This window comes from Falco rusticolus, chromosome 18, assembly GCF_015220075.1.
Source record: "Falco rusticolus isolate bFalRus1 chromosome 18, bFalRus1.pri, whole genome shotgun sequence".
In the NCBI taxonomy this organism is placed as follows: Eukaryota; Metazoa; Chordata; class Aves; order Falconiformes; family Falconidae; genus Falco; species Falco rusticolus.
Genome location: NC_051204.1, coordinates 2,783,244 through 2,809,473, shown reverse-complemented (window position 1 = coordinate 2,809,473; position 26,230 = coordinate 2,783,244). Strand labels below are relative to the sequence as shown.

The window sequence follows — 26,230 nt, the reverse complement described above, 5'->3', positions numbered from 1 at the left end:
CATGTCTCAAAAACACATTCACCGCAGAGGCTGCCTACCCTGGGAAGCGTCAGAAAGCAAGCTGCTCCTGTGTGTGAGCAACCAGGGAGGAAACACAGCTTGATCTTCATGTATAAAACGGCATTTCCGACCCACAGAGTGGCTGGGATGCTCCAGGTACTGGGACTTTATTACTGAAGTCAGACTGGAATAGTCAATCCGGGTTCCATGGAGGCTACACCAGCCCCTCTTCAGCTGTTTACTCCCCAGGATATCCCTCCTTTATGTTTAGCCAAACCATTTTGCTTCATTCAGATCTTACATGAGATGCAGATTACTCCAAATGTTCACAGATGATACTTATTAGAAGCAGTTTCCACAAATCTAGTCTAGTCCCCTCCAAGGAAGAGGGGCGATGTCACGGGTGTCACTCCTACAGACAACTCTCTAGCTGGAGCTCATACCTGACCTGCTAGAAAGTACAACCTTTGCGTTAGGATCTGAGGGACAATTTCACAATGGCAGATGCAAAACAGTCTTGCTTGGCCTTTCGCTTGCATCTAACGGGCAACGTTTAGTCATGTCCCCCAGCTATCTTTTCAAATGTAGATTATAAAAAGCCCCACCACACACAACTAACTAATGTAAGCTCTAGAGATAAGAGCAGCATCAGTCTGAAGGTGAGGCTGTGTTTAACAGCCTCGATAGTTATGAAATAGTCACATAAAAGAAAGCAGTAATGTATGTCAACTGAGCAAATGCTTCCAGCACTTACACTACCAGCAGCAATGCCTAGTTAGGCTACATTTGCCTCCACTTGGCAACTACAAGCCACTTGATAACACAGTTGCTTCTCAGGTTGATGGAAATTACAATTCTGATTCCAGCTCTGAAATTCTAATTTACATTTTTTATCTCTTCCAGCAAGTCTCCATTCCCCTTCCCCATTCTGAGAGGCTGGACTTCAGATATTTTTTCATATATACCTCAATGCAAAGACTGACTGCTTCACATGAGAGTAAACAATTACGTAAAATACTTGCCAAAATAATTTTATTGCCTTTGAGCATTCCAATATTTATAAACATACTTTCTATAACTTTCCAAGACAACCTAGCAGCATCTGAGCACTGAAAAACTCTCTGAACTTAGCTACAATTTTAAAATTTTGTTTAAATAACTTTATGAAAACAGGTTTTCTTTCTGCTCTGGAAGTACAAAATTATTTATAAAGTTGAATTGTCTGGCAATAGAAACAAGCGATACTTTCTTCCACAAAAAGCAAATATTCTTTGCAGTCTCACTTTGCAGGCAGGGACTATTAGAAGCAGATTCTTGCAGGGCTTATTACAGGTCACTGGGATCCTGAAGTACATCAGTTCATTACCTCTTCATAGGCGCCACAGATGCTCCTCAGGTATTAATAAGATTGGCACAACACCGGTATAGGCTTGTGGTTTTAGGGATTGGTTTATGCTGACAATCAAGTGTTGGCTTCTCAGGGACTGTACTTGTGGAGAATCCTCCTGGCTAGGGCAAGCTGGCACTTGTATATACAACAAGACAGCTGTTTGTATAGTTTTCAACACAAGTACAACCCATGGCCTGAGATTAATCAGGGTGAAGCATTAGTAATCACAAAATAATATTCCCTTGTATTGGTATACACCCTTATTCAAGGTATGTATTTATGGAAAGTGAAAATACGGAGGTTCCTCAGGAGTGTAAGTACGTTTTAATTCAAGCCCTGAGCACAGTATTATGCTTTTAAATGACTGTCTCCAAAACACCCTCAAGTATATAAACAGGAACTGCCTGCAATGGTAAATAATAAATCACCATTTCTCTGAGGAGGCTGTGTTCTACATTTTCTAACTTTTAAAATTTGTTTTACATTAAAAGGACTCCTTTGAAATTAGAAATGTTAAAGAACAGTAGGTAATTCCATCTTTACATGGTAATGTTTAAGTAACTTTATTGTTAATAGAAATCTAGTTATTTTACTCTGAACAAGAACACTACAGGCACATAATCTCTGCGGAAGTGACTTAATTCTCAGTCCTTAAAATAATTACCAAATTATCAGCACTGATGAGAATTTGTGAGCAATGGAAAAAGAACTGCAGATCGGCCTTAGGACACAAGGTAAGCATCCAACTCCTGGCACTCATAGCAAGCAACACTGTCTAATACCCACTCTCGAGTCACCATGGCAACATTGTTCTTTCGCTGGATTGCTGTAAAACAAAGACAAAAAACAATAAAACCGTCACCAATGAGTCAAAGCAAGCTTTAGGTGAGCTCACTGATGTCTTTCAGGTTAAGCTATTTGCTTTCTCTTTGACATTTTAAAGGCCTTGATAAAAACCAAGAGTCTAAAACCCAGGACGTGGCACTACTACTTTTAACAATGCTGGTAATATTGCTGCTCCAAAAAGAATTAGCTGTTTGGCAAATGGTCAGGCAGGAAGTTTTGAACATCACAGAACAAACACTAAAAGCAAAAAGCACAGTCCTTGTTATCTTTTAATTTAGGACCTCTGTGACAGAGCCTCAGTTCCTGTCTGCTCAGGCACAGAGTATGAGACAAGCAATGAGTCTCATTAAGAGACAAGCAACAGAAGATTACTGAAGTGCTCCCAGACTGTTCTTCACCATTTCAGGATCTTTTGCTTTATTTTCTCATTTTCCCAGTGCCATGGAAACAGCTGGTTTTACATCATCCTCCTGCTCCATCTCTTTGTTGAACTCCACTGTAGCCTAACTAGCTCCCATTCATCACATAACTCCCACTATCTCATTTAAAAAGTAAGTTTGTCTGGAACACTTGCACTTTCAAAGTCTCATGGTTTCTCTGGAGCATCTTGATTAAAAAAAAAAAAAAAAGGCAAAGCTATATCAATTAATGCTTTTAGCTAGGTACTCTTGCCAGACCAAGAGAATCTTGTCCCATCTGAGGCTTTCTCCTAGGTCTCACTAATCCCCTACAGGCATGCCTCCATACCTTTTAGAAGGTATCTCCAATTAGAAAAGTTTCTGTACAGCTGATGATATGCAGAACAACAGAGCCAAGAACAGGATCTGCCTGCCAGACTACCTTTTAAGATTCTATTGCTGAGATAATATACCTTGTCCTTCTGGATTTTTCTTCCAAGACACACATCCACCTTCAGACACAGTAAGATTTTATTTTGATTTCGATTTCTCTACAAACCTCTCTGATAATTAACTTCTAAAAGGATGGAGGTGATAAAGACACTAATGTGTACCATAAAACAGTCCATGACAGTGTGTCATTTTACCTCTATAATCTGTGTTTTCCATCCAAGCATCTGGCTGCACAACCACGACAGCAGTAGAATTCTAGGATTTCAAGATAAGAAAATAAAAACGCTACTGTTATCTGTCTGTCATTAAATCACTCGCATCTATCTGCAGAGTGTGATAACTGGGCTAACTCTGCTTCAGTGCATCACTTCAGAGAGGACTTTAAGAAGTGGTAGTAGAAGGAGAAATACATTTGTTCCAAAGATTTTTTTTTTTTTGTTATTTCTCTCCACAAATGCTGTGACTAAGTTAAGGCACTAAAGGCTTTTTGCACGGGAAAGTGAGGCTCAGTGCTGATTTCAAGAGAGATTAGCTATCTAGCTAGAGTACTCCGATACACAGAGTAGTCAGAGCCCAGAACACAAGAACTGTTGCCGTGCAGTTTGGCAGCATTACTGTGCAGACAGTTCTCTCCAACATACCTGTATGCGTTAAGTCTTTGACAAGCCCATAAAGGCCATGTAACCTTTCAACATGTTGTATATTACTTAACTACAGACCATTCACTATGTGAAGCGCAACATTGATTAACACTTACTGCTGTGTGTGAGAACAGATGAGGTTGCTTCACGACGGTAGCACCACAAAGCTCCACCATCCATTCTAGATGTTCTGAAGAAATCACATATAAAATATTGAAGTAAATAGATTGTTTATCACGTTGAGACAGATACTATTCCCTAAACCCTCATGTATTTGCTCCAAGATGTAAACTATCATTTGAAAGAAATGTAAGCCTTAGTAGAGAATGTCCTTTCACTTTCTAGCCTGCGGAGGAACATTAACTCACTTTCTTCCCTTGCCCTATAGTCAGGACTAAACAAAACAAAACACTCCTGAAAAAGCAAAACATCACATGCCCAAAACTTAAGGAGAAAGACACTAACAATTTATTTCCTCTTATCATAAGTATATAAGACATGAAATTAAAATTAGAAATCAGAACTGTGATTATCCGTCATTAACAGAAGTAGCCAAAGTATTTAATTTCCACCAATTTGTTGAATTGATGGTGAAGATGACAAATAAGTCTCTCAAGTGTAAGAGCCATAATTGATGATTACTGCAGCAGGTGAAAGCACTGCATCCTCTGCGGTAATTACTACAAATGTCAAGAGACATGAGGATATTTCACCCAGTCAAAAATAAAGCTCTATTGGACAAATCAGAAAGTGCCTGCTGAATAAGGCAAAAAAATGGGAAGAGAGGTACAAATATTTTCAGTAGAAAAATTCTATCTTAAGTTTTCAAAACATCTACTATACTTTATTCACTTTCAAACTAACAAAAAGCAGCTATCCTGCCCAGCATTTTCTTTGCATATAAACTTCTGGCTTTGTTGTGTGTTTCACTTAACATCTGCTGCTAGAGAGAAATTACACTGAGGATGTGTTAACTGCTAGAAAAAGGATACTAAGACAGAAGAAAAAATGCTGATACAAGTGCTCAAACACTTCTAAAGCAATTACCAGACAGCATGATATTAATGCTTTTCCTTCATTGCTAGAGAATCAAACTAGGTAAAAGGCCTGTTTTGAAATACAGCAAAATTCCCAGAGCAGCCCTCTGCATCCAAATAGAGAACAGCATTTCCATCCTGTCTGGAGACAGAACTGGATAAAGTTCTTTACCCAGCCTGTACCTCATGTAGGCTTTTTGAAAGTTTCAGAGTAAAAAATACAAGAGCATCCAAGAAGAGGTCCAAGCAAAACTCTGGTGAAAGCACACAATCCCCCCCCCCAATATTTTTGATGCTCAGAGTTCATTTAATTCCACTGAAATGACACACCTGTAGTCATATCAATGAAAGGACCATAGCAACAGATCTCAAAGTCTTTGAAGATCTGAAAAAACAAGGAACACATTAACAAAGAACATACAGTATTGTTAAAGGACAATACTTAATCTGCTGGTTTCATTGCAGCTCTAGGACTGGTTATCAAGCTATCACTATTTCACAAAGTATATCTGAAGCTCTTGTAACCTACAAAACGAAAGAATATCATAAAAAAACCCCAACCCTGTGCTATCCTATACTGATGTTATAAAAAGATAGCATTCACTCCAAGCGCAGTGAGTCACAGAGCATAACCACTCTGCCGCTGACAGGGCTCACTTTTCACATATAAAAATGCTAAATTTGTACAACTCAATAATACAGAACAGCAGAGAAATTGGAAGAAGATCCAGATATTCATAGCCACATATATGAAACAGTCACAGCAGGACAGGATTTTCATCCCTGATGTGCTTATACCTTCTCAGTCAGAGACTGTCTAGCCCTCCTAGGACCTTGGTGGTTTCTCCCATTGATTACATCTCCTCTAACTTCAAAGTCCTCCTGGAAAATAAAATAAACAAGTAATCAGTAATTAGGAGACTGAGAACACTTTCCTGGTCAGTGTTCTGCATCAGAACAGGAAGAAGTCATCAGATTTCAGAACTGGAAACCTTGCTATTAAGTGAGCATGGAAAATTAAAAGGCTTTTCAGGAAAAATGGAGAGCAGTAATGAACCCCTGCAACATCAGACAACTTTTAAAGACAAATTATAGTTGCTACATAGTAGTCTAGCAAACTGTATAAAAAGAAGGGCTACACTCCAACACTATAATTAACTTATCAGTAAAGTCTCATTTGATACAAGTTACCAGTACATAATATCTGGATCTTCAACATCTATTTTATTTCAGGGCATTCACTTCGGATACAGATTAATAACAAATACAGTGCTGCGTTTAATAATTTCAGGCCTACATCTGACTAACTCCCATTTCTCCAATACTTGCTTGAAACTTCTCCAAAACTTCCACGCAGTCTAGCCCGCTACAAGAGTATGAAGAACACCTACATATTGACAGTTCACTTTGGGGAAGAAACCCCATCGTTTTCGTTATAATTGCAGGCTCTTCTCCTTGCTTGAAGCAATGTGACTGTATGACAATGTTAACAGCTGTCCCACATTCTAGCGTTCCCAGTTAATTCTGTAGCAACTTCCCCCTTGCACCTCAAGCACAGAAGGGCCTTTAACACGCCTTCCTAGGGCTTTTTTGGTGCCAAGATTTTTTCTTCTTCACCCTTGGCTTGACAAAAGGGCCTACATTTCATACCAGAAAGGGGGCATTTCTGCTCAGAGATCTATGAAATCCAGGCTGTGTCACTAAAATGACATTCTCCAGAAATCTGAACTAGAGAATGAAAATCCAAATACTACCCAGGAATACAAAAATCCACTTAAATCAGTCATATCAAATAAGCCAGTTCTACTAGGAAAGGTAGAAAATGCTGGAACAAGTTTTCAGTAGTTGACTACTTTAAACTTTAAAAACAAAGCTATGTATGTAGTTATGTTCCAATGTTATTTCCTTAAGCAAACAGCAGATCTTTTCCTCTATGCTGTAATCCATCAATATCAGTAGAAACACTTAAAAAATGCCTATCACCTCTTCCAAAAAATAGATCCATTATGCCTCCAATAACAATGAATACATATAGCCTAAGTGTGGTATTTGATCCTAGCATTTGGTAAAACTAGAATCTCAGTTTTCAGAGCCAAAGTTACATCTATTAAACGTTTAGACAACATCTGAGGTTACTAATAGGTCTATCTGTGTAACAGCATTGCCTACACATTTGACATATCATTCTTAAGATAAAACAAACCACCTTACCTCATTCAGTATCCTGCCTTCTGTAAAAGACTGAATTACCCCTAAATAAAAAGATCAGAACAGGACAAGTCATTTTATATAGCAAAATTGTTCTTCCACTACCAACAGTCTGACTTCATTGCTACATTAAATCCAAGGTATTTGTACTAGAGGGAAACAATACCACCTGATGCCAAAAAGAATTTTTTTACCTTTTATAAATAATATTATTTTTGCACTAACTGAGATGCTATGCATCTCATTTAAATTAAGAGGGAGGAAAGGCTTTTGTCAAGGTGGGAAGCAATCCAATGTGGTTATCTGAAAGCAGTGAAAGTATTCAGAAGAGAAAGAAGTTTGATGTTGCTGTTTGTTTGGGGTTTTTAAAATACATTAAAAAATATATTAAAGTATCTAGAAGAAACTCTGCAAAACAGATGCCAAGACATGAAGAAATCAGGGTTTTTTACTGGAACAAGTGAAGGGTATATTTGTGGCAAAAAGCAGAGACCGTTCAGCTCCAAAACAAGTTATACTTACACTGGTAACTAACTACCCATTTTCTTCCTGCAATACCCAGGAAGTACTTCAGTGTCCGTTCGCACACCAGCTCCTGATCTGCAGAGCAAACAAGAATAAGACCTCTTTCAGTTTTGTCATTAGTGAAAAGAACAGCTCAGGTGGTGTGTATCTAAAACCAGAAGTTTCTTGCTAAGTACAGCAGCAAAATACCAAGACCATTTATAGAAAGGTTCCAAAGTCCTACTGTCCTGATTCAGGAAACGAGCAGAAAGTAATCAATGTACAACTTCTGAACCCTTTTTTAGTTATTCAGTAAAGTTAAGAGGTAAGAAAACCTGTGAATGCTAGTCAAGACAGAGGGCACTAAGAGTAGGATTCGGTGCCCATACATGTTGGCATACATTTTTAGATGACCAGCCATTTAAGATCATCTTCTGTTCTACCAGCGCCACAGCTTCAGAAGGCAGTTAGTTTATCCTATCTGTATTTGTACGAAAACAGAACAATCCACTTCTCCAAAAAACATACGGTCATGGTGTCTATGATAGCCTTCCTGAAAAAAAAGGCAAAAATTAAGCCCATAGACTTGAAGTAAGAGGATTTTCTGGCTCCTTTTCTATGCTGGTTTTCAAAAGCAAGAAAGGCTTGTGTGGTAGACTGTATCCAAACAGGAGCCAGCTAGAAATGTTGCTACGAAGCAAAATGCAAGCATAGCATATAGCATACCCACACCCAGGTTTGGCTCAAAATATTTAGCTTTTTAAGAAAATATTGGTTAAGAGATGTGGTAGTAAAGTAAAGAACAAATGTAACCTAAGCCTAGACACAGAAATACAATAACTTTAATTTTACTGATGAATGTTACGCTTTTCTGAAGTCAATATAATGCTACGTTTCAGATTGCAATACATTTGTCAAATTTGAAACTGTATTATTGCACTGAAATTTCTATAAAGTCCCTTAAAGCTTTTAATAACGAGATTCTTGAGTTCTACTAAAGAGCAAAAACTAATTTAAGTACCTTAATTAAGCATGCAAATAATAGTTATGATGAAATATTATGGAAGCACACTTTCACTATCTACTACCAGCAGTTATACATACAATTAAGTCCTGCTTCCAATTTTCTATTAAACATAAGTTTCTTTCAAAAATTTAGAAAGAAACAGCATTTATAATCCCTGTAAGAAATTAGGAAACTAAAAATAGCATCCAACTTCCAGAATTTCTATATCTCATTTTTTTAGGTACTATGTTGTTTTCTTTTTTGGTTGGTTCTGAACTACTTCATGTTAACATGCACTAAACAGCTGAAAATTGTGACCAAACAGCTGAAGGAAAAAATTGAGTAACATTAGCTTCAAATCACACAAGGCAGCAAAACATACCCTCACTCTGACTCTGTGAAACAGAATAAGAAAGATTCCCAAAGTTTAAACAAAAAAATTATGATAGAGAAGAAAATAATGAACACCTTCTCAAACTTATTCAAATTTTTGCTGAACCGCCTGCTTGTTGGTTAGCCTTTAGTTAAAATTCTATATGATGTGTAAATATAGGATTTGTTCACACAGCTCCCAACAAACCTGTTTTTATTATGACATGAGTTGTTCCTTCAGTAATGTGATTGGATAAAGTGCTCTGAGTTTTTCTTGCAAACTTCTGGACCAGCAACTGAAAAGCAGTTAAGAAAATTAATAGCTAGCAAAACATTAAAAAACTCAACATCTCAAGTTTATAGGAGTCTGAAGCAATAATGTAATTAAATTAATGGTTTTATTTGTGTATTCTGTATATACATTTGAATGTATCTTTCCTTAAAAGTCAGTAATTTTGGCACCATTCAATAGGCTGAAGTAAAGAGCTCTCCTGACAGTAGTTTATAAACCTAAAGCCATATCCTCCTGGAAATGGATCGTAGAAACAGGTTTTTTAGCAATTCAGAATTGATTAATTACAGAAATGGATCAGAATTTGGGTAAAGCATCATCATCATCTGAGAACATCAAGGGAACTACCAAAGAAACTGCCCCCTCCCAGCCATGCCTCAAGGCTTTATTTCTAGAAATAAAGTTCTCTTGCTTTGGAATGTGTGTTTTTTCCCCTGGACAGTCATTTAAAAAGTTCAAATTTCACTAAGCTTCATGGTGCTGATAGCATTCTGCATATTTTTAGGAGTGAAAAAGTTTGACTTGAGTCACTCCATTACTAATCTCCAATTCCTGTAAGATTAATTTTCACTGTACGCAGACCTACGTTGAGCACTAGAGGTAATCAGGAACAATTAACAAGGGATCTCTAAAGCTTCTGGGAGATACTTACATTTTCACTTTGATTCAGACCTGATGCCACAATTGACATTTCTTTCCTGTTAGTCACCCCCGGACTTGTAGTATTTTCTTTCCCAGCTGCATTGTGCAGAGCAGATAGAGGAAGACACACACTTCTCTTCAATTTATGTTCTTGAGCGCAGCTTTTATTAGCTTTCTGAGCTACAACAGAACTAATTGTTGCTTCTTCAGTTCGAGGGTTAAGAAGCCTTACAGAAGAGGAAGAGTTATTTGGAATCCTGGTCACATTGCCACAGAGATTTGATAAGACAGACGAACTGTTTAGCCTGGTCCCAGATTTCTGCTCATCTGCGTTTTCTGAAGGAAAAGAAAAATTGTTCCTTGAAACAATTCCATCTTGTAGTCATGGTGGAAGGCTGTTGCTTTACCTTTTAAGTTTAGTTGCTGCAGTCACTTCCTCTCCTTATTTATTACCACACCTTTACCTCTATCATTACTTTTTCCTGACCTATAGCTGAGACACTAGAATATCTTTAAAACTTTCAGTATTGTATCTCTCAAGAAATGCCAATTTATATGCTAGACTGATAACTCCCATTACTGTCAAAATGTCCAACCCCATCCTGATGGGCAGCTATACAGTTGGGCTACCAAACAAAAAGTAACATCTTTTTAAATTGACCAGGAATATTTTAAAATCCTTGATTTACAAGAAAAAGCTGTGTCTTGCCTGTATGTAAAAACCTGAAAAAACAAGCAGAAATCAAAGTGCATTGGATCCCTCTTAAATGTTACCTGCTTCAAGTTGGCAATGACTATATTCTTGTACCGCTTCCTGCGCAGGTTTTGTCTTTTCAGAATGAGCTTTGTTCTTCGGCATACTGTCACACTGAAGACCTTTCTCCAAATGTAGTCTCTTTAACGAGCGGGATTTAGAAGATGGAAGCAACAATTCTGGAGACCTTGAGAGAGGGGAAATTGGTTTTAATACTTTTTTTACTATTCTAAACAACAGAACCACGTAGCAACAGCTAACGTACTGTAATTGCTCAAAAGTTGAGAGGTATTTAATTCAAGATTTTTTTAAAATAAAAGATTAGAAGTAAAAAACAAACACACTTTTACCTTTCTTTTTCTAACTCTTTGGTTTTATTGTTGAGAGAATCACTTGGCATATCATGGAGATCATTGGCTGACAATCCCTCTGAACTTCTGCCTTTATGATTTTCAAAATTTCCTTCTGAGGTTGACTTTGCCCCTTTAAAACAGAAAAATAGGTCTTAAACAAGCAAAATGAAAGCAACTGTTCTTAATTGTTTCTTCAGGTAAGAAGTCAAGCATTCTCTAAAATCTCAATCCAGACACACTTTAGAGAGACAAGTGTCCCAAAACAGAAATTTACACAAAATGCTAAAGCCATTTGAAGCACAGCTAGCAACTATGTTTTATTTCACATACCAAATCATCTACAAAACCAAGATGTCAGTTATGTATTAGATGGAAAAAGTAGGATATAAATAGACCAAGGCAAGTTTACACCATTTAGTGCAGTTTATGAATCCCCTCAACGCATTACTGTATCTCTGTTCACAACCTGTAGAGGCATTTATTTGATCGCTAAAGATGCCTGTAATCTGTATCAAATCATCAATAACTAATCAGTTTAAGTTTTTACAAGTCTGAAATCCATATTCTAGTACAACCATGTAAACACGCACTGTATTAACGGAATTATTTTAAGTAGCTTTCCTGTCTGAAGGAAACTAATTATCGATTTGCTGACTTACATCTTCAAGCAGGGTGTTCATAGTTGCCTCATGAATTTAGCTTACTGAGCTTCCACGTCACATTTCAAAGTCTTCTCTATGAAATAATATTCTCAAACTGTAGTAAGGTCGAATGCCATGCAATTCAATGAGCTTGTTAACTAAGCACGGATTCTACCCAGCCTGTTCAAGGGATTTACACACCACTGTAGGTATTCTCCTCCTCTCTGCTCAAGATCAGCAGCCTGACCTGTACTGTGTTGCTTTTGACAGCCAACACATACCCAACCTAATTTCTGTCTTGTTCCTTGATGCGCTAAAGGACAATTATTCTCACAGCAATAGAGGCCAAATCCTTTTGGGTGTTCAGCCACTGTGCCATGCCCCCTTACCCATTCCAGTGAAAGAAAACAAGAGTACAACTATAACTGACAGAACAGCAATGTGGATTAGTACTGCTAAATCACAAGGCCTACTCACACCATTTGAATAATTACACCATGTAATCTCACAAAGATCTGCAACAGGAGTTTAAGCTAGGTGTAGTAGCCAAGTTATAAATAAAACATGCATGTCTCACTGAATAGCTGAATTTAGGTAAAATTCTGCTAACACACCGATTTTGAATTAACACTATAATTTGTGGTAGAGGGAAAAAGAACTAATAATAGTAACAACTGTTTGTAAGAAAGCTGGGAAAGGTTTTAATTGCTATTTACCTCTTCCTTGTTGCATTTGTTCCATTCCAAGTATTCCTTTGCCACTGGAATGTGGCAGTTCCCTATGGATAGGTGAAAACCCACAGTCCTGACTTCCATGTTGCTGTAGCACTGCTTCAAGTACAGCCATTTCATGCTGAAGTTTTTTTAGGTTACTCTGCATAACATTCTTCTCCTGCAAAGGATACACAATATTGCCGACATTTAGCCAACTGTTTTAAACAGTAGATTGTTTGGTTTTGTTTTTTTTTTTACAAACACTTGAAAATTAGAAAACAGCAAAATTATTTTCAATTAGTTTTTACCGTATGTTCAAAAGGTCACTGCAGTGCTTTTACTGTAACAAAAAAAATGCACATAGGCTACATCAAAAGCAAAGAATGCAAACCACCACACAGTCATTTTGCTCTTCAAATTATTTCAGTTTAGGCTGCTCAGACTTTAATATGTCAGAGAAAAAAAATAATTAAAAAATGCTACACAGATTTATTTAAAAGTAATTTTGTCTCAACTGCATCGGTTTACTTTAGCCGCTTGAAATGAAGTTTAATAGTGAACATCAAGTATTGAGCTTCTGCACTTTCCACCATTACTGCAAGCCCTAAAGACATTTTTATTTATTCCTTCTAAACAATTTCATCCTATTCTTCCCTTCTCTATCAAAAATTACTATACCTTCTATTAAAAACATGCCATATACATCTCCCCATAAGAACAGCTCAGGCTTTCAAAGAATCCTTTTAAAAACCAAAAACCTCCACTACACAGGATAAAGCAGTTTCCACAGCGCTGAATACTACGTTCGTAGCTCTAGCACTGGCACCAAGTGGAGCTTGCGTGTTACTGAATAAAAACCTCCCAACCAAACAGAACCCCCCTACCACAAAGAAACCAAAAAACTCCCCAAGAATTCATACTGCCACTATTCCATTTAACCCAATATATCCTGAAATCTATCCTGAAATATATCCTGAAACCTGAAGGTCTATCAGGGAGAATGTCCTGCCAGTCGACTCCATTTTGCACCGATGCATTAAACGGAAGAACCATCCATGAAGCACAAGAATTAAATTCAGTCGTCTTTGACAGATATTAAAATGCATATGGGTTGTTAATGCTGAAGGGAGATTTGTCACAAGACCTACCTTGAAGTTACAGGATAACCCCCACCCCCCAAAATGAAACACCAAAACTAAAAGCCCCAGCCACCACCCTCACCACCCCATTACCCAATACATCAAGTCAGGCCATTAAGCCATAATTAATAGCAGAGAAAATACACTGTGCTAGACACACCTTTCATTGGACAGTGCCTGTAGGGTCTTATATCTATAACATTCTAACATGAAATGATTTAATCATTACCCCTAGAAGGCAAGACTCCATGCAGCTAAATATCATCATGTAGCAAATCCAATCCTTCTCACCAATCATTATAAATTCCTATCAATGAAGCTTTTAAGTACAGGAAGCTGATGTTTCCAGCACTAGTCAAGCATGGAGATTCAATACCTAGCATCTCCTACAATTAAGAACTGTAATCAATACCACATAACAAGTTACAGCCATTAGAATGTAATGTTACCACGGAAAGTGAAGTTGGACGAGTAATGGCATAGAAGCAATTCTACAATTCTTCATTACTCTTGGAAGTAATCTAGTGACACAAAGAATTACGATGAAAGCAGTTGCCTACTACACTGCCCTCACAGCTTTCATATACATGCTTATATCCTAGAATGTAAACTACTTTTAGAATTTAGTGCATAAAACTTACCTGTGTGGTAAGGATTTCACCCTGAGAGAATGGTTCACATGAGTCTTCCACATAGCTGTTTTCACTGTCATAGCCAGATCCTTGACCTTGAAGGAGGCGGAAGAAAATCTTAGTTAAAGAAAAAAAAAACAAACCCCAATAGTTATCTATGGTATCTTACCACAGAGACCTTTTAACCAACTGTTAAGTATAAAGTGACAATTTTTGAAAACACTCAAGTTAGAAGCACAGATCTACTTTAAGTGAACATTTCAAAGAATACCATGTCACACATATGGCAAAGTAACTAGAACTCAAAGTGTTTCAACAGTGATGAAAGAGCCCTAAATACTTATGAAAGCCATAAAAAGGTCAAAAAAAGCCCTACAGAATTCAACAGCCAATTTCAACAAATATTTCATCTGGGGAAACAGCTTAGGTAGGCTTTATAAAACTTTGCTGATAGATGCAAGTATCATATTACAGTAAGAAAGCTAGCATTTCACTCAGAAATTAATTCCCATAAAACAAACTCAGTCTGGCCTCTCATGCCCAGTCTATTCATTTTTGCTCTGAACAAAGAAACTGCAAATTCAGGAAAGAAACCACTGAGGGTTTTGTTTGATTGTTTAGGGCTGATCCTTTTTTTTTTTTTTTTTTTTTTTTAAGAATGTAAGTACCACAAATACAGAACTAAAGTTCCTATGCAAACAGCAAAAAAGCAAGGAGCAATGACATTACAAACAGCTCCAGCGATAAAAATCTTGATCTGTACCTAGGTTTGTTCCCATGTTTGGGTCTTCTTGGCATTCCTCTTTGAAGTTAGTTTTGCTTCTCTTCAGCCCTCTATTACAACCTTGAAAAGTTGTACTCTCCTTCACATTGCTCACTTGTTTGGATGTATGACCTTGTATTAAAGGTTTCTTTGGCTCTTGTGCTTCATCGATGGATTCTTGAGACATGTTGGACTGGGAAGAAAATAAGTTGACTGAGCATTCTGACTCCTGGCTTGGTGAAGCACATCCATCGCTTGGGGCAGCTTCAGGCATTTTCTGCATGTTGTTGTCATCATGACTTCCATCACGAGGTGATGTGACAGGACTTACTGAAGACTCTTTCTCAGGTGTCACTTGTTTACTGATCCCCAAAGGCGTGCTTACTGATTTGCCATTTATTAATGTCTGAAAACATGGTAAATCTTCATCTTCACTACATTCTTCATCTGAAGACTGCAGTTTCCGTGCTCTTCGAGATCTCCGAATACCTCGAGGTCTCGGCTTAGAACTAACATTACTGTTGTGTAGTTCTTTGACCAGGGCGGTATCACTTTTCACAAACACAGCAGATCTCTCTCCCCTATCAGTTTCAGAAAAGCTGATGTTCTCTTCAACGTCAGAGCACAATAAGCCATCAGGGGTTTCAGATGAACCTGAAAAATCACCATTCCCTTTAAGAGGTTCTTCTAGAGCCTCTGTGACTAAACACTCAGGTATCCCTATGCTAGTAGTTTGGCTTGCTTGCCCTTCAACCCCCTTTACTTGTTTTCTTTCGCTTTTGCTACATTTTTCACCGATGACTTCATAGCTGAATTCAGCAGACCTTTCCTGACAAGTTGCAGCACAAACTGTTGATCTGGACTGAAAATGTAGCATTGGTCCTTTGCTGTGAACAGCTTTGACCTTTCCTGCTTGACTGCTTGCTGAACTGAGGCATATTTCAGTGACTGTGTTTAAATCTGTTCTTTTGAAAGCGTGCTCATCTGTATTACTCTGATCACTTGGGGTTCTGTTACTTTTGCTTGGATTCTGTCTCACCTCACTTTCTATCCCTATGTCAGTTGACAGTGTCTTTTCATTTCCCTGTTCTTGTTGCGATCTGTTTTTGTCTTCAGTCCTAGCAGTGCCCACTCTTAGCGGTGTCAGATTCCCTTGACTTTCAGCTTGCGAAGTATCTGCTTTATGTTCCCCTGTGTGCAAACCTTCAGCACTGCTGACAGAACAAGTCATAGGACTAACACAAGCAGATTCATAGGTTTTAAGCTTCTCTTTCTCACAAACCCTACTCAAGCTTTCAGCAGTTTTCTCTTCTTGCAAGTTTTCTGTTTGTAAATATTTCCTATGCTTATCTTCTACCTGATCAGTACAGGATATCTTTAAAGTTTCAGAAGCAGCATCTTCTACTGCACATGCCTTCACGTGAGCAGGATAAAGGCTAAATGATAGACGTTTTGAATGCCTAAATATATTTCGCAGATACTGTGTGTCTAACTCGCTATCTTCAGCTTCCTTGGTCAATTCCAAAACATTTTTAGCCACTGGTGACTTTTTGGTTCTGAAGTCCCCTGGAACATTTTGTGTATCATGCCCGCTGTCCTGGGGACTAGTAGCACATGATTCAGTCGGCTCTTCAGTTGGGTGGGAAGCAGTTTGCACAACAGTCATTGAAGGAGACTGTGCGAGGAAAGGGCTGCCTAGTATTTCACCTTCTTGCGAACCTGTATCAGCTACAAAGGAATTACAATTTGAATGCTGACATGAAGGTGTAGGATTGAAGAGACTTTTCGCAATTTCTGCAGTGTCAGATGAATTCTTTAGACCGATCTGTTCTTCAGCTGCTTCCAGATGGCTACGCTTCAGCTTCCCGAGTGGCTTGTAGCTCAGAGTACCCTGGGGCTCACAGAGGTCTTTGCATTCAGAAGTGTGAACTAGCACATTGCTTTGGACTCCAAAGACAGACCCTTCACAATCGCTGTCATACTTTCTTGCTCCCTTAGTTACTGCTCCTTTACCTGTTTCTTTTGCCATTTCTTCAGAAAGTAACTGAAGCCTCCTGCTGCGCCTGACTTGTCTTTGCTCAGAATCAGCTTTCCCTGGTTCGTCACTGCTTGGATAGCTATCAATCTGTGGCTCAGCAGAATCAGGGGAAACAGAACTTCTATCGACTACTAACTGTAGAGCACACATGGTTCTACTAGATCGCCTGCATCTTTTTGCTGCAGAACTTTTTTTAGTGCTTTTCTGATCACCATTACTCTGTTCTAGCTCCCCATCACAGTGCTTGCCAGTCACCCCTTCAGTTGCTTTTTTCCACAGGGATCCTCCTCCTTGCTCAAGTTCTGCTAGCATATTATCCTCTCTATTAGAGAGGTGACTCTCATTAACAGCAGAGCCTTCATCACATCTTTTCTTTTCAGCATCTCCAAGGTGCCAGTTAACACTTTGAGCGCACCTATCTGCCTTTTCTGTATCCTTTTTCTTGATGAAATCCTCTGGTTGTAGGAAACTGGCATTCTTCCTTTTTCGCTTTAGTCCATCTTTGCTGGAATTAGTCAAGCTCTTCTCCTTGGCCACATCTTCCTTTTTTGTAGTAGTAGTAGGTAAAATGTCTCTTACAGTAACAGGGGTATTTGACTTCCTCTCTCTCTTGTATGTTTTCCCAAATATTTTGTCTTTGATGCTATCTGCTGTTTGTTTTGACCATCTCTTGTTTCCTTCAACCACTGCAACTTCCATGGAATCTACCATAGGGTCAGTCTTTTCTGAAATACAGGAATCTTTATCTGATAAAGATGCATCTCCTTCACCTGAAGCATCAGTTGCTCCAGCAGAATCATCCTGGGAAGAATTGGAAGATAGAATCTCGTTGCTTTTTGAAAACCATTCATTGACTTTCTGAATGCTTTGCTTCAGTCTCTTCCTGGAGACTCGATTCAGGGTAGCACAGGGAAGTGTCTCTGGCTGAAGTAGTTTCTCCACAGGAAGTTCTTTTTCATGGAAAGACTCATTCTCAGGTTCCTGTACTTCCACAGCTTCCACACTTTGTACAACAGTATCTATTTCTTTGCTTTTATCCAAGTTCCTCCCTGAGCTATCTTTTAAGTCAAACTCTTTGCTTTTACTATTGCACTGAGTTTGCTCTGCATCCATTTCTTCTGTGATCTTAAAGGAAGATGTGTCGCCATTTCTTAAGGGACTGGCATTACCTATTCTGTCACACTGCTCTGCAAGTAGGTCTAGGGCAAGAACATTCGAAGGAGAACTCTGATATTCAGTCATATTCACTTGGCCAGGTTTGGCATTTTCAGTGATGCTCCAAGTGTTTTTCTTGCTCAAGTTTTCCTTCGAGAAATCAACTTCACCTGAAGATTTATAGGTATTATAAATTATTAAGCCCTATTTTACACATACAAGAACAATAACAGGCTTAATGGCTACTTTGTTTTAAAAGAACTGTTCTTATTTCCCCCCCAAAACAGAGTATTACACTGCACCAAACTCCCTGTAGAGAAAGGGAGAAAGATCAAATTACATATATGTTCATCCAACTTCTTACTACCAGACAGTGCTCTCAATGTGTATTATAAAGGGTAATATGGCGTATGTAGAACAGAAAAAGTTTTGTACTTTGATCAAGTTACTTTTTTCCCTTCTGTTCCTGTGTACAAACTATCCACACTTTAAGTTTCTACTCTACAATATACTGTCAGTAGCTGTATCAACAAAACTACAACATACAAGACTGCAAGCACCTACACTGAAATCAAAATGTTAACTTGTGGTCTTTCTTTCAAGCTTTTGTCACCAAAATAACAAACGCACCTACGACATTTGGTAGAATTACTTCTTTAGCACCCAGCATGTCAGGCTGATTATTGCAAGAATATTCTTTCCCTTTCTCAGCATTCTTAAGTTCTTCTAGCTTTTCTTCAGATGAAGTCTGAAGTGCTGCTTTGTCTTCTAATCTGTTGGGGAGGGATATCTACTTTCACTACAGAGAAAACCACAATAGATATAACAGATGATACTTAATTTTCCCTTCTCGCTCTCTGAAAGTTTCTGGAGGAGCCAGGCTGCATGATTGACACTTGCTATAATTAGATCCCTTCACAGTTTTAGGCCATTTCTTAAAAAGATTCTCTCTTATACTTCCCAAATTTAACATTTACTTTCTAAAGCATAGTACATGCTTTTCTCTTGAAGATCTAATGTCTGTGTAAGCAATAAATCCTTTAGAAAACAGCTTTAAAGTATATTATATGACAAACTGATAGGAGTCAGCTACCCATTCTACCCTGATGCCCTCGAAGTTGAAAATCACTCGTCAGCTTGAAGAATTCTATCAGTCCTATTCTAAAAACTAAAACATAGAAATGAGAATACTGAACTAGTCTTTAGAAAGTAAGAATTCCTTAATCACCTTTACTTACCCAATATTGCTTGCCTGTTTAAAAAGCTCCTCAGATGAATCGGAGCCTATAAAAGAAAATAATCAATCAGTTACTCTGGTTGAAATGATTCAGAGAAAGATGACTTGCCAGATTCAGTGTTTACCATCACAGAAGCATGCATGCTTATTTGTTCTAGTGATAGATGCTTTCAACTTATTCAGTGAAAACAAGTTCAATTGTGCAGTATTTTACCTAATTATAATGATTTCTATGTACAAATATGTACACGGCTCCAGCACAAAATTATGTTTAAATACAGTGACTTGTAACAGAGAGCTACTGAGTTAATTAGCTAAGAGTTAGTTTCCGATTTCTAAATTTATACATGAAAGAGCTGCTAGTATTTACATTTTTGAAAGGGAAGTTAGAGAAATACATTCAAATATGTGTCTCTGACCCTTTGATCTTGGAAGAAGCAGTAAGAAAAAAGAGGCAATGAACACTATCCATTAAAAGGAGCAATTTCTTCCTTGAAGACACTAGGAGAAAATAAACTATGCAAAGCATCTATCTTTTTTCTATCAGCAGTCAGCAGCAGATAAAAAGGAAGTTCTGAAAAGCTAGGACAGACAGAGATGAAATACTCCTTTCTCAGTTTTCATTCTTATCTCTGGTTATTAACTAGAGCCTCAAGCGCTAGTGCCAAGGCTTAATATTCTTTACAAAACAGTAGTTATCACTGGTTATAACAACTATAACTTTCTTCACATCTGTACACATCTTTTCTTTGTATCTGGTACACTGAGCCTTTAAGGTTTACTACAGCAGTATAATTTCCTACAATATAATAAATCATGTAAAACCCCCTTTGACTTACCAGCTTGGAATTGTCAATCGTTTGACCCTTTATTCTCATTTCGGGTGTTAATGAGAAATCAATGTTTATAGAGACTTTGGACTTCATCACCTTTCATTACATTGCAAACATTACAAATAAGCTCAACTAGTGTGGATCTACAACAGATCTTACCAAACTCTATATAAATCCCTTTCTGAGAGCCACGTTTCTGGGTTTTGTTTCTTAGTGGACACCCTTTGACCCTGGTGTTTGTAAGCTGTGTATCCACATTAGCTTCCTGCTGACAGAAGAATGGAAAGGAATAGTTATTTATAACAGTAGGCTATTTCCAAAAAATAAGTAGCAATTATTAAAATACAGCAGGGGGCTGGCTGACACATACAAACTAAGTATTTAAATTGACAGCCTCCATACAAAAAATCCAATACATGTAATTTATCATACTGATACCCGTAATGGAATGTGCTAATAGAACCAATCATCACGCATTTAACAGCTCAAACCATTACCAGTTTTGTCTTCCTTAACATTCTATTCAGCATAGAGCAGATGAAACAAGAAACAAAGCACCACAAACTCATACACATAGCAATCACTAAGTTTGGTAATATCTTAAGATTTCTTAAGACATATTCATGGTCCTAACGCTAAAAAAGAAGTAAAAAGCCTACAAATAGTTAGACAGCCTCATTAAATAAGCAGTATGAAAAAGCTTTAAATCCTCCTTTCAGTAACAGAGCATATTATGGCTGTATTATCTTTAGAGTTCAGGTCTTCTTATGCAAACAACTTTAAGTGGGTTAGGAAGGCAAAAATATTTACATGTCCTTGTCTGGAATGAATATTCAAGTCAAACAGTGATCTGAACACCAGCCAAAACCTCCTATTCCATTCATTTATGTATATGCATGTATACACATTTCAAATAAAACATTAAACAACCCACAAAAATAAACTGGGTGGAAGAAAAGGTACCAAGGTGCAGTTTTCTTGTCCATTTTCTTTAGCACTTCTTTTCCTGTTTCTGAAGACCTTACTTTGGATGACAAAACTTTCTTTACACAGGGACTCAGTAGCAGTGGCTTCTGTGGATGTTTTAGGAACGTGATGACTGTTTAAAACTGAAAAGTGTCAACAGGAAAAAAAACTTTCTTAAATGGGACATGACAACAGGTATTATATATTAATAAAATAGCCTTGCACAGACCCTATGAAACTAGCGTATATACAGCTAAAATGCAATTATCAAAGAAAAAACTGATTAACTTTTTAGTCTGATTGTTCTTTATGAGTACTATTCAAGTATTAAGTAAAATTTGATCTTGCCAGCTAGTTTTCTCAACCAATTTTGCTTATATAGATAATCTAGCCAGAACAGGATCTAACGCTGGTGATTTTAGAATGTCTGAACAAGTTGAAAAGGAAGTGTAGTTTTTATAGCACAATATACTAAGAAAAAATTCACCCACCCCCAACAACACCTTGTTTCCCAAAATATAAAGCAGCATGCATCTGACTTGCCAATATCCTTTACAAGACATTGAGTACTAGGAAGGATAAATTGGATTCCAAAAGGATATATCTGAATGGGGCAAGTTAACATACACTGTTGTACCACTTGCTAATTCAGGCTCTAAGATGTCTAAGAAGTTAAAGCTGCAAGGTTGGGCATAATCAAGAGTGGGACTTTGTCACACAGCCATAGACTGAAGGTTATTTGGTACACATTCAGCCATATTTCAAGAATGGAAAATAAGATTGGTCGGAGTCATCAAACACACTAAAAACCCTTCAGATTTGTCAAGAGGTTATTGAAGGGAAAGCTTGGGAACTTAACGAAACTTATGCTTCTACATCCAAGAAAAAAAATCTGATAATTCTTTCCATACCAAGTACTGCACAGTAAACAAGATACACTGCAAATGCTTATGATACAAACGTCAAAAACTCATTTAAAAAAAAGAAGCGGGGGTATACATTCACAACACTTACACTTTACTCCAGTGTCAAGCTCAAACGCATAGATAGTTTCCAACAATGCTTCAATTAGTTGCTTAAATCTGGCATTTTCTCTCAGACTTCTGAAATAACATTACCGTATGAGTTGTTTTAAAACAGCAGATGTAAGGGTCAACTATTAATAGTTCTCCTTTAATTTAGGCTGAACAAAAAAAGGAGTAAAACTCCGAAGTGGAACATGAGACAATGAGAAATTGTTGCCAAGTAACACCACAATTCCCCAAAACAACCATTACTATGGGAATTAAAGCTATCACAAAATGAAAATTTCCTATTTTTCCTCACATAGGTTTAGCATAGAGAAATTAGTTGTAATGATTGAACAATAATACAGTCTATACTCGATAGCACAAACATTTGTTAAGAATGGCATCTTCACCTGCAGTAACTTGAAAAAAGTTTATACTGAGGTAAGGCACTAAAGAATTACTCCTTTAGAACTGACAGTTTACTTAACCACCTTTGTTTATTTCAGTCTTCTGCTAAGATGTTTTTAAGACCATGATTAACTTTTCCTTAGAGTTCAAGCTTTTTATCCTCAAACCCATTTGCAAAGATGCATTACCTCTTGGTAACTTCAGTCTTACACAGAGGACACTGTACCACACCTTTTTTCTTTCTATTGAAGAGCTTAAACATGCAGAATCTAGGGGAAAAAAACCAAAGAGTACTCATGATGGTAACAAAAGGGAGGATTTTATTTTCTTTAAAACTGAGCCCGGGCATGCACCACTTCATAGAAAACCTTCATTATCAAGTTGAATGCCTGTATTCCTGTTCTGGTGTTATGAATAATTAATCAATCCCCTCCAACACATCTGTGAAACTGCAGTTATTATTCAGAAATAACTTCCCCCTAAAATATTTACATATTCAGTTACCAAATCACAGTATACATCGTTAGCATTAAAGAAGTATATATGGAGAATAAGAACAGATTGACTAAGCATTGACTTATACAAGTTTTCAAACCTACCTGCAGAATACATGATCACATTTTGTTGAAACTGGCTCTTCTACCATGTCCAAACTACAGAAAGAAAACATAAGGAAAACAAGAACACAGAAGTTACATATAAAATCGCAGCAACAAAGTGAGATTCAGAAATACAGCCACTTTCCTAAACTTTAAAAACATATCTTGGTGGGGAAGAGAAGTAGGACAGATTTGACAATTTCTCATTTGAGAACCTGGTACAGCAACAAATACTGTCAATACGCAATATATACTTATCTACTAGCTCTTCACCATCTTTGTCTGTCTCTGGAAAGAGGCAGCATTTCATCGGGGCAGGAAACTTGGTATTAAAACAGTAAAGTCATCTTTTTCAATGCTGACCTCCAGTGTCAAGAGCAAAGAACAGAGTAGTTCTGTTGGGTTCAGGAGTCCAGTGGACTCTTACTGTGTCTGTGTAAACCAGATGCACACATGTCGACACAAACTGTTTAAGTTATTCCTTCCTCCCAACCCCAGTTTTCCATTCTAAATCCATTTCTGTCTAGCACTGTGTGAAAATTAGCATTTAACTTTATCCTAGCGCTTTCAGAAAAGCTCTAACCAATTCACTTCAATTCATCTTAAAATATAACCTACCTTGAGCACACACTAAAAACAAATAAATAATTTAAAAAAATACTGCTCTGATTTAGGCATACATCATGTTACAAGCCCTAGTCACATAAAGATTTCATGAGTTTCATAGACCGTGTATGTACATAAGGAAGCATCTCTGTGTTCTGTCTACAACCTAGTACTATGTAAAACAGTTTATGTAACGATTCCAATTAAAACACCACAACAATGTAACTTGGACAAAAAGTCAGAACAAATATAATCCTATTATTGCAGAACAGTCTAACTTGTGCCTATAGCAAAATACACCAAGAGCCAAAAGCAGCCTCAGCATTCCTCAATCTCATGCATTCCTATTTTGGGATGGTTTAATATTTTAATTTTCCATAATAGAAAAGAAAAATTATAACTTAATAACCCATATGGAAATGAAGTGAGGAAGGCCCAACTTCACCATATTCACAGCCTTCTGCCCAGTTAATAATTACCAACAAAACAGCTAAGTGCATTTAAATCCTGGTTTTGAACTGCTGTTCACAATGCGTCTTGCTATTTAAGCTGAACAGTACACACTTCCATGATCTTTTTTGCACATATGCTAGAAAGTAGACATTGAAGGTCTCCATTCCACATTAAAGTCAGTTTTCCTCCCACCAGTCAGCAGTACCAGACTGTAAAGTCACTTTCTGATACATGTCATTATTACATCAAATCCCACTTGCAGTAAAGAACAGCAAATATAGGAAAAGGTTTCTATTCCAGCTCTTGTAACATTATTTGTTAAACCAATGAATAACTAAACCAGCCATCCAATGCATGCATTTGCTCCTCAAAAAGCATGCTGCCCCTTTGGAGAAGGTTGGACACGAGTTTTTTTCTGCAGAGCTCTGCAGACACTCTATGCTTTCTCCTTGGTGCCTTTGTAAAAGATGTTATCACCAACACAGAAGTTACTTTGGTTTTCCAATGGCAGTAAAGTAAAATCTTTCCAAATGAATTTAAAACATAAGGCTCTAAAAACCTCTGCCAGCATAGACAAAATAAACGTCAGCAGTCTGATTCAATGTAAGCAAGTCTTTCAAAAGCTTATCAGACATTCTAGGTATGTAGGCTTTAACTAGAATCTCTGCTATTTCCGTACTTATTTGCATTAAAGTAGTACAAACGTCACTTACCTTTTAGACACAAAGGACAAAGATCCAGGGTGCTTTACAAACAATACTCTAATGCAATCAGCTACGTTTTTTCCCTAACTGGATAGAGGACTGACACATTTAGGTTAATTAGAAAAGAAAAATGTACTAGAACATAAGAGTAAAACAGGTTCCATCTTTCACTTTCTCGTTTGAGTCTTATGAAATGCCAATATACTTAACATAGAACTCTTTTTGCTTTCCAATAGCCCATATAGTGACAAAAGCATCTGAAAAGAAAAACAGAAGACTCAACTATACTAAGAGTTCATATTATTCTCCTGACATACCATATTGGGCACTCCAAGTTCTTCCACATAGCTGAAAGAACATTTTGTACATCTCCAATAGCAATCACAGAGAAGTCCATCCTTCACATCCAAAAATGCTCTACAGGGGAAAAAAAACAAAGTAACAGTTTTGTTTCTGACCTGCTGCATCCCACGACCATGCTTTCTCCTGTCGGGCTGTTCTATAACATGCTGAACAGCATCAAATACTTTGCTGCTATTTCTTGCGGGAGACTTTACAGCACTGGTGGAGCTCTTACTCTGAATGTTTACAATTAAAACCTGTCAAGCCTCTTGTAGTCAAAAGGGCAAACGGAAAGGGTTTACAGAGGTAGCATTCAGCAGAAGCTCAACAAGGGGCCGCAGAAGCAAAACAACAACAACAACAAAAAAGGAGTTTTGTAGGTGGAAAAGGTTGTAAAGGAGACAGAAGACAACCTGATGCAAAGGACCCTGGGAACTGCCTGCACCAAGCAGTGCAGGTAAGACCCTACAGCAAACATCGCAAGCCCTAAAGCAAAGAGAAGCCGCCTGGCCTTTACCGGAGCAGGAACGGGCCCAGCAGCGACGACCGTCAGGAGGCCGGGGTGAAGCTGCTCAGCACCCGGCTGGCCAGGCTCCGGCCTCCTGGTCCTAGCCTCTCCGCCGCCGTGAGGGCGGCCAACCCACCCGGAACGCTGCCCAGGGGGAGGCAAAAGCCAGCGGCGGCCAGCCCGGAGCCCCTCAGCCGCCCTAAGGGGCCGCTCTACAGTGTCGCATTTCGCGCCCTTTCCTCCTTCCTGCGCAGTATAGCCAGAGAGCCAATCACAGAGCGAAACAACCACACGTGGTCTGAGAACCGGTCTCTTATTAGCCCCTTCCCGACACGTGACACTCCGGCTCCTCCCACGGCGTGACGGAGCAGGGCAGGGCGTGGGTGATTGGCTCTGCCGCGTAACCCCGCCGGGCGTAGCTGGTCGGAGAGCGCAGGAGCAGCCGCGGCGCATTGTGGGAGCTGCGGCGCGGGACCGGAAGTGCGTGTCTGCTGGCGCCGCGCCGCGCCCGCGCTTCCGCGCTCTCCGGCTCTGTTTATTGTTGTGATCCCACAGTGTTTGGGTCCGCCCCCGCCGACCAATCAGGG

General features: G+C 38.3%; 1 protein-coding gene across 4 annotated transcripts; it reads right to left on the bottom strand.

The window, feature by feature from the left end:
* Positions 1-1,015: 1,015 nt before the first annotated feature.
* On the bottom strand, positions 1,016-25,912 carry BRCA1 (BRCA1 DNA repair associated). Of its 4 annotated transcripts, XM_037411042.1 has the most exons (23): positions 25,653-25,912; positions 25,111-25,210; positions 23,031-23,084; positions 22,620-22,700; positions 22,028-22,116; positions 21,011-21,156; positions 20,207-20,315; positions 19,216-19,261; positions 18,608-18,750; positions 14,785-18,147; positions 14,031-14,116; positions 12,254-12,428; positions 10,894-11,026; positions 10,564-10,730; positions 9,800-10,125; positions 9,064-9,151; positions 7,496-7,573; positions 6,977-7,017; positions 5,564-5,647; positions 5,096-5,150; positions 3,845-3,918; positions 3,282-3,342; positions 1,016-2,216 (listed from the first exon to the last, which is right to left on the bottom strand). In XM_037411042.1, exons 2-23 carry the CDS (start codon positions 25,188-25,190, stop codon positions 2,113-2,115), a joined length of 5,583 nt encoding a protein of 1,860 aa, XP_037266939.1. In that variant the 5' UTR covers positions 25,191-25,210; positions 25,653-25,912; the 3' UTR covers positions 1,016-2,112. The 4 variants fall into 4 exon arrangements, with proteins under 4 accessions (XP_037266939.1, XP_037266938.1, XP_037266940.1 ...); XM_037411041.1 differs by lacking the exon at positions 25,653-25,912 and having other exon boundaries at positions 20,207-20,312; positions 25,111-25,199; XM_037411043.1 differs by lacking the exon at positions 25,653-25,912 and having other exon boundaries at positions 17,992-18,147; positions 20,207-20,312; positions 25,111-25,199.
* Between the last annotated feature and the right edge of the window lie 318 nt (positions 25,913-26,230).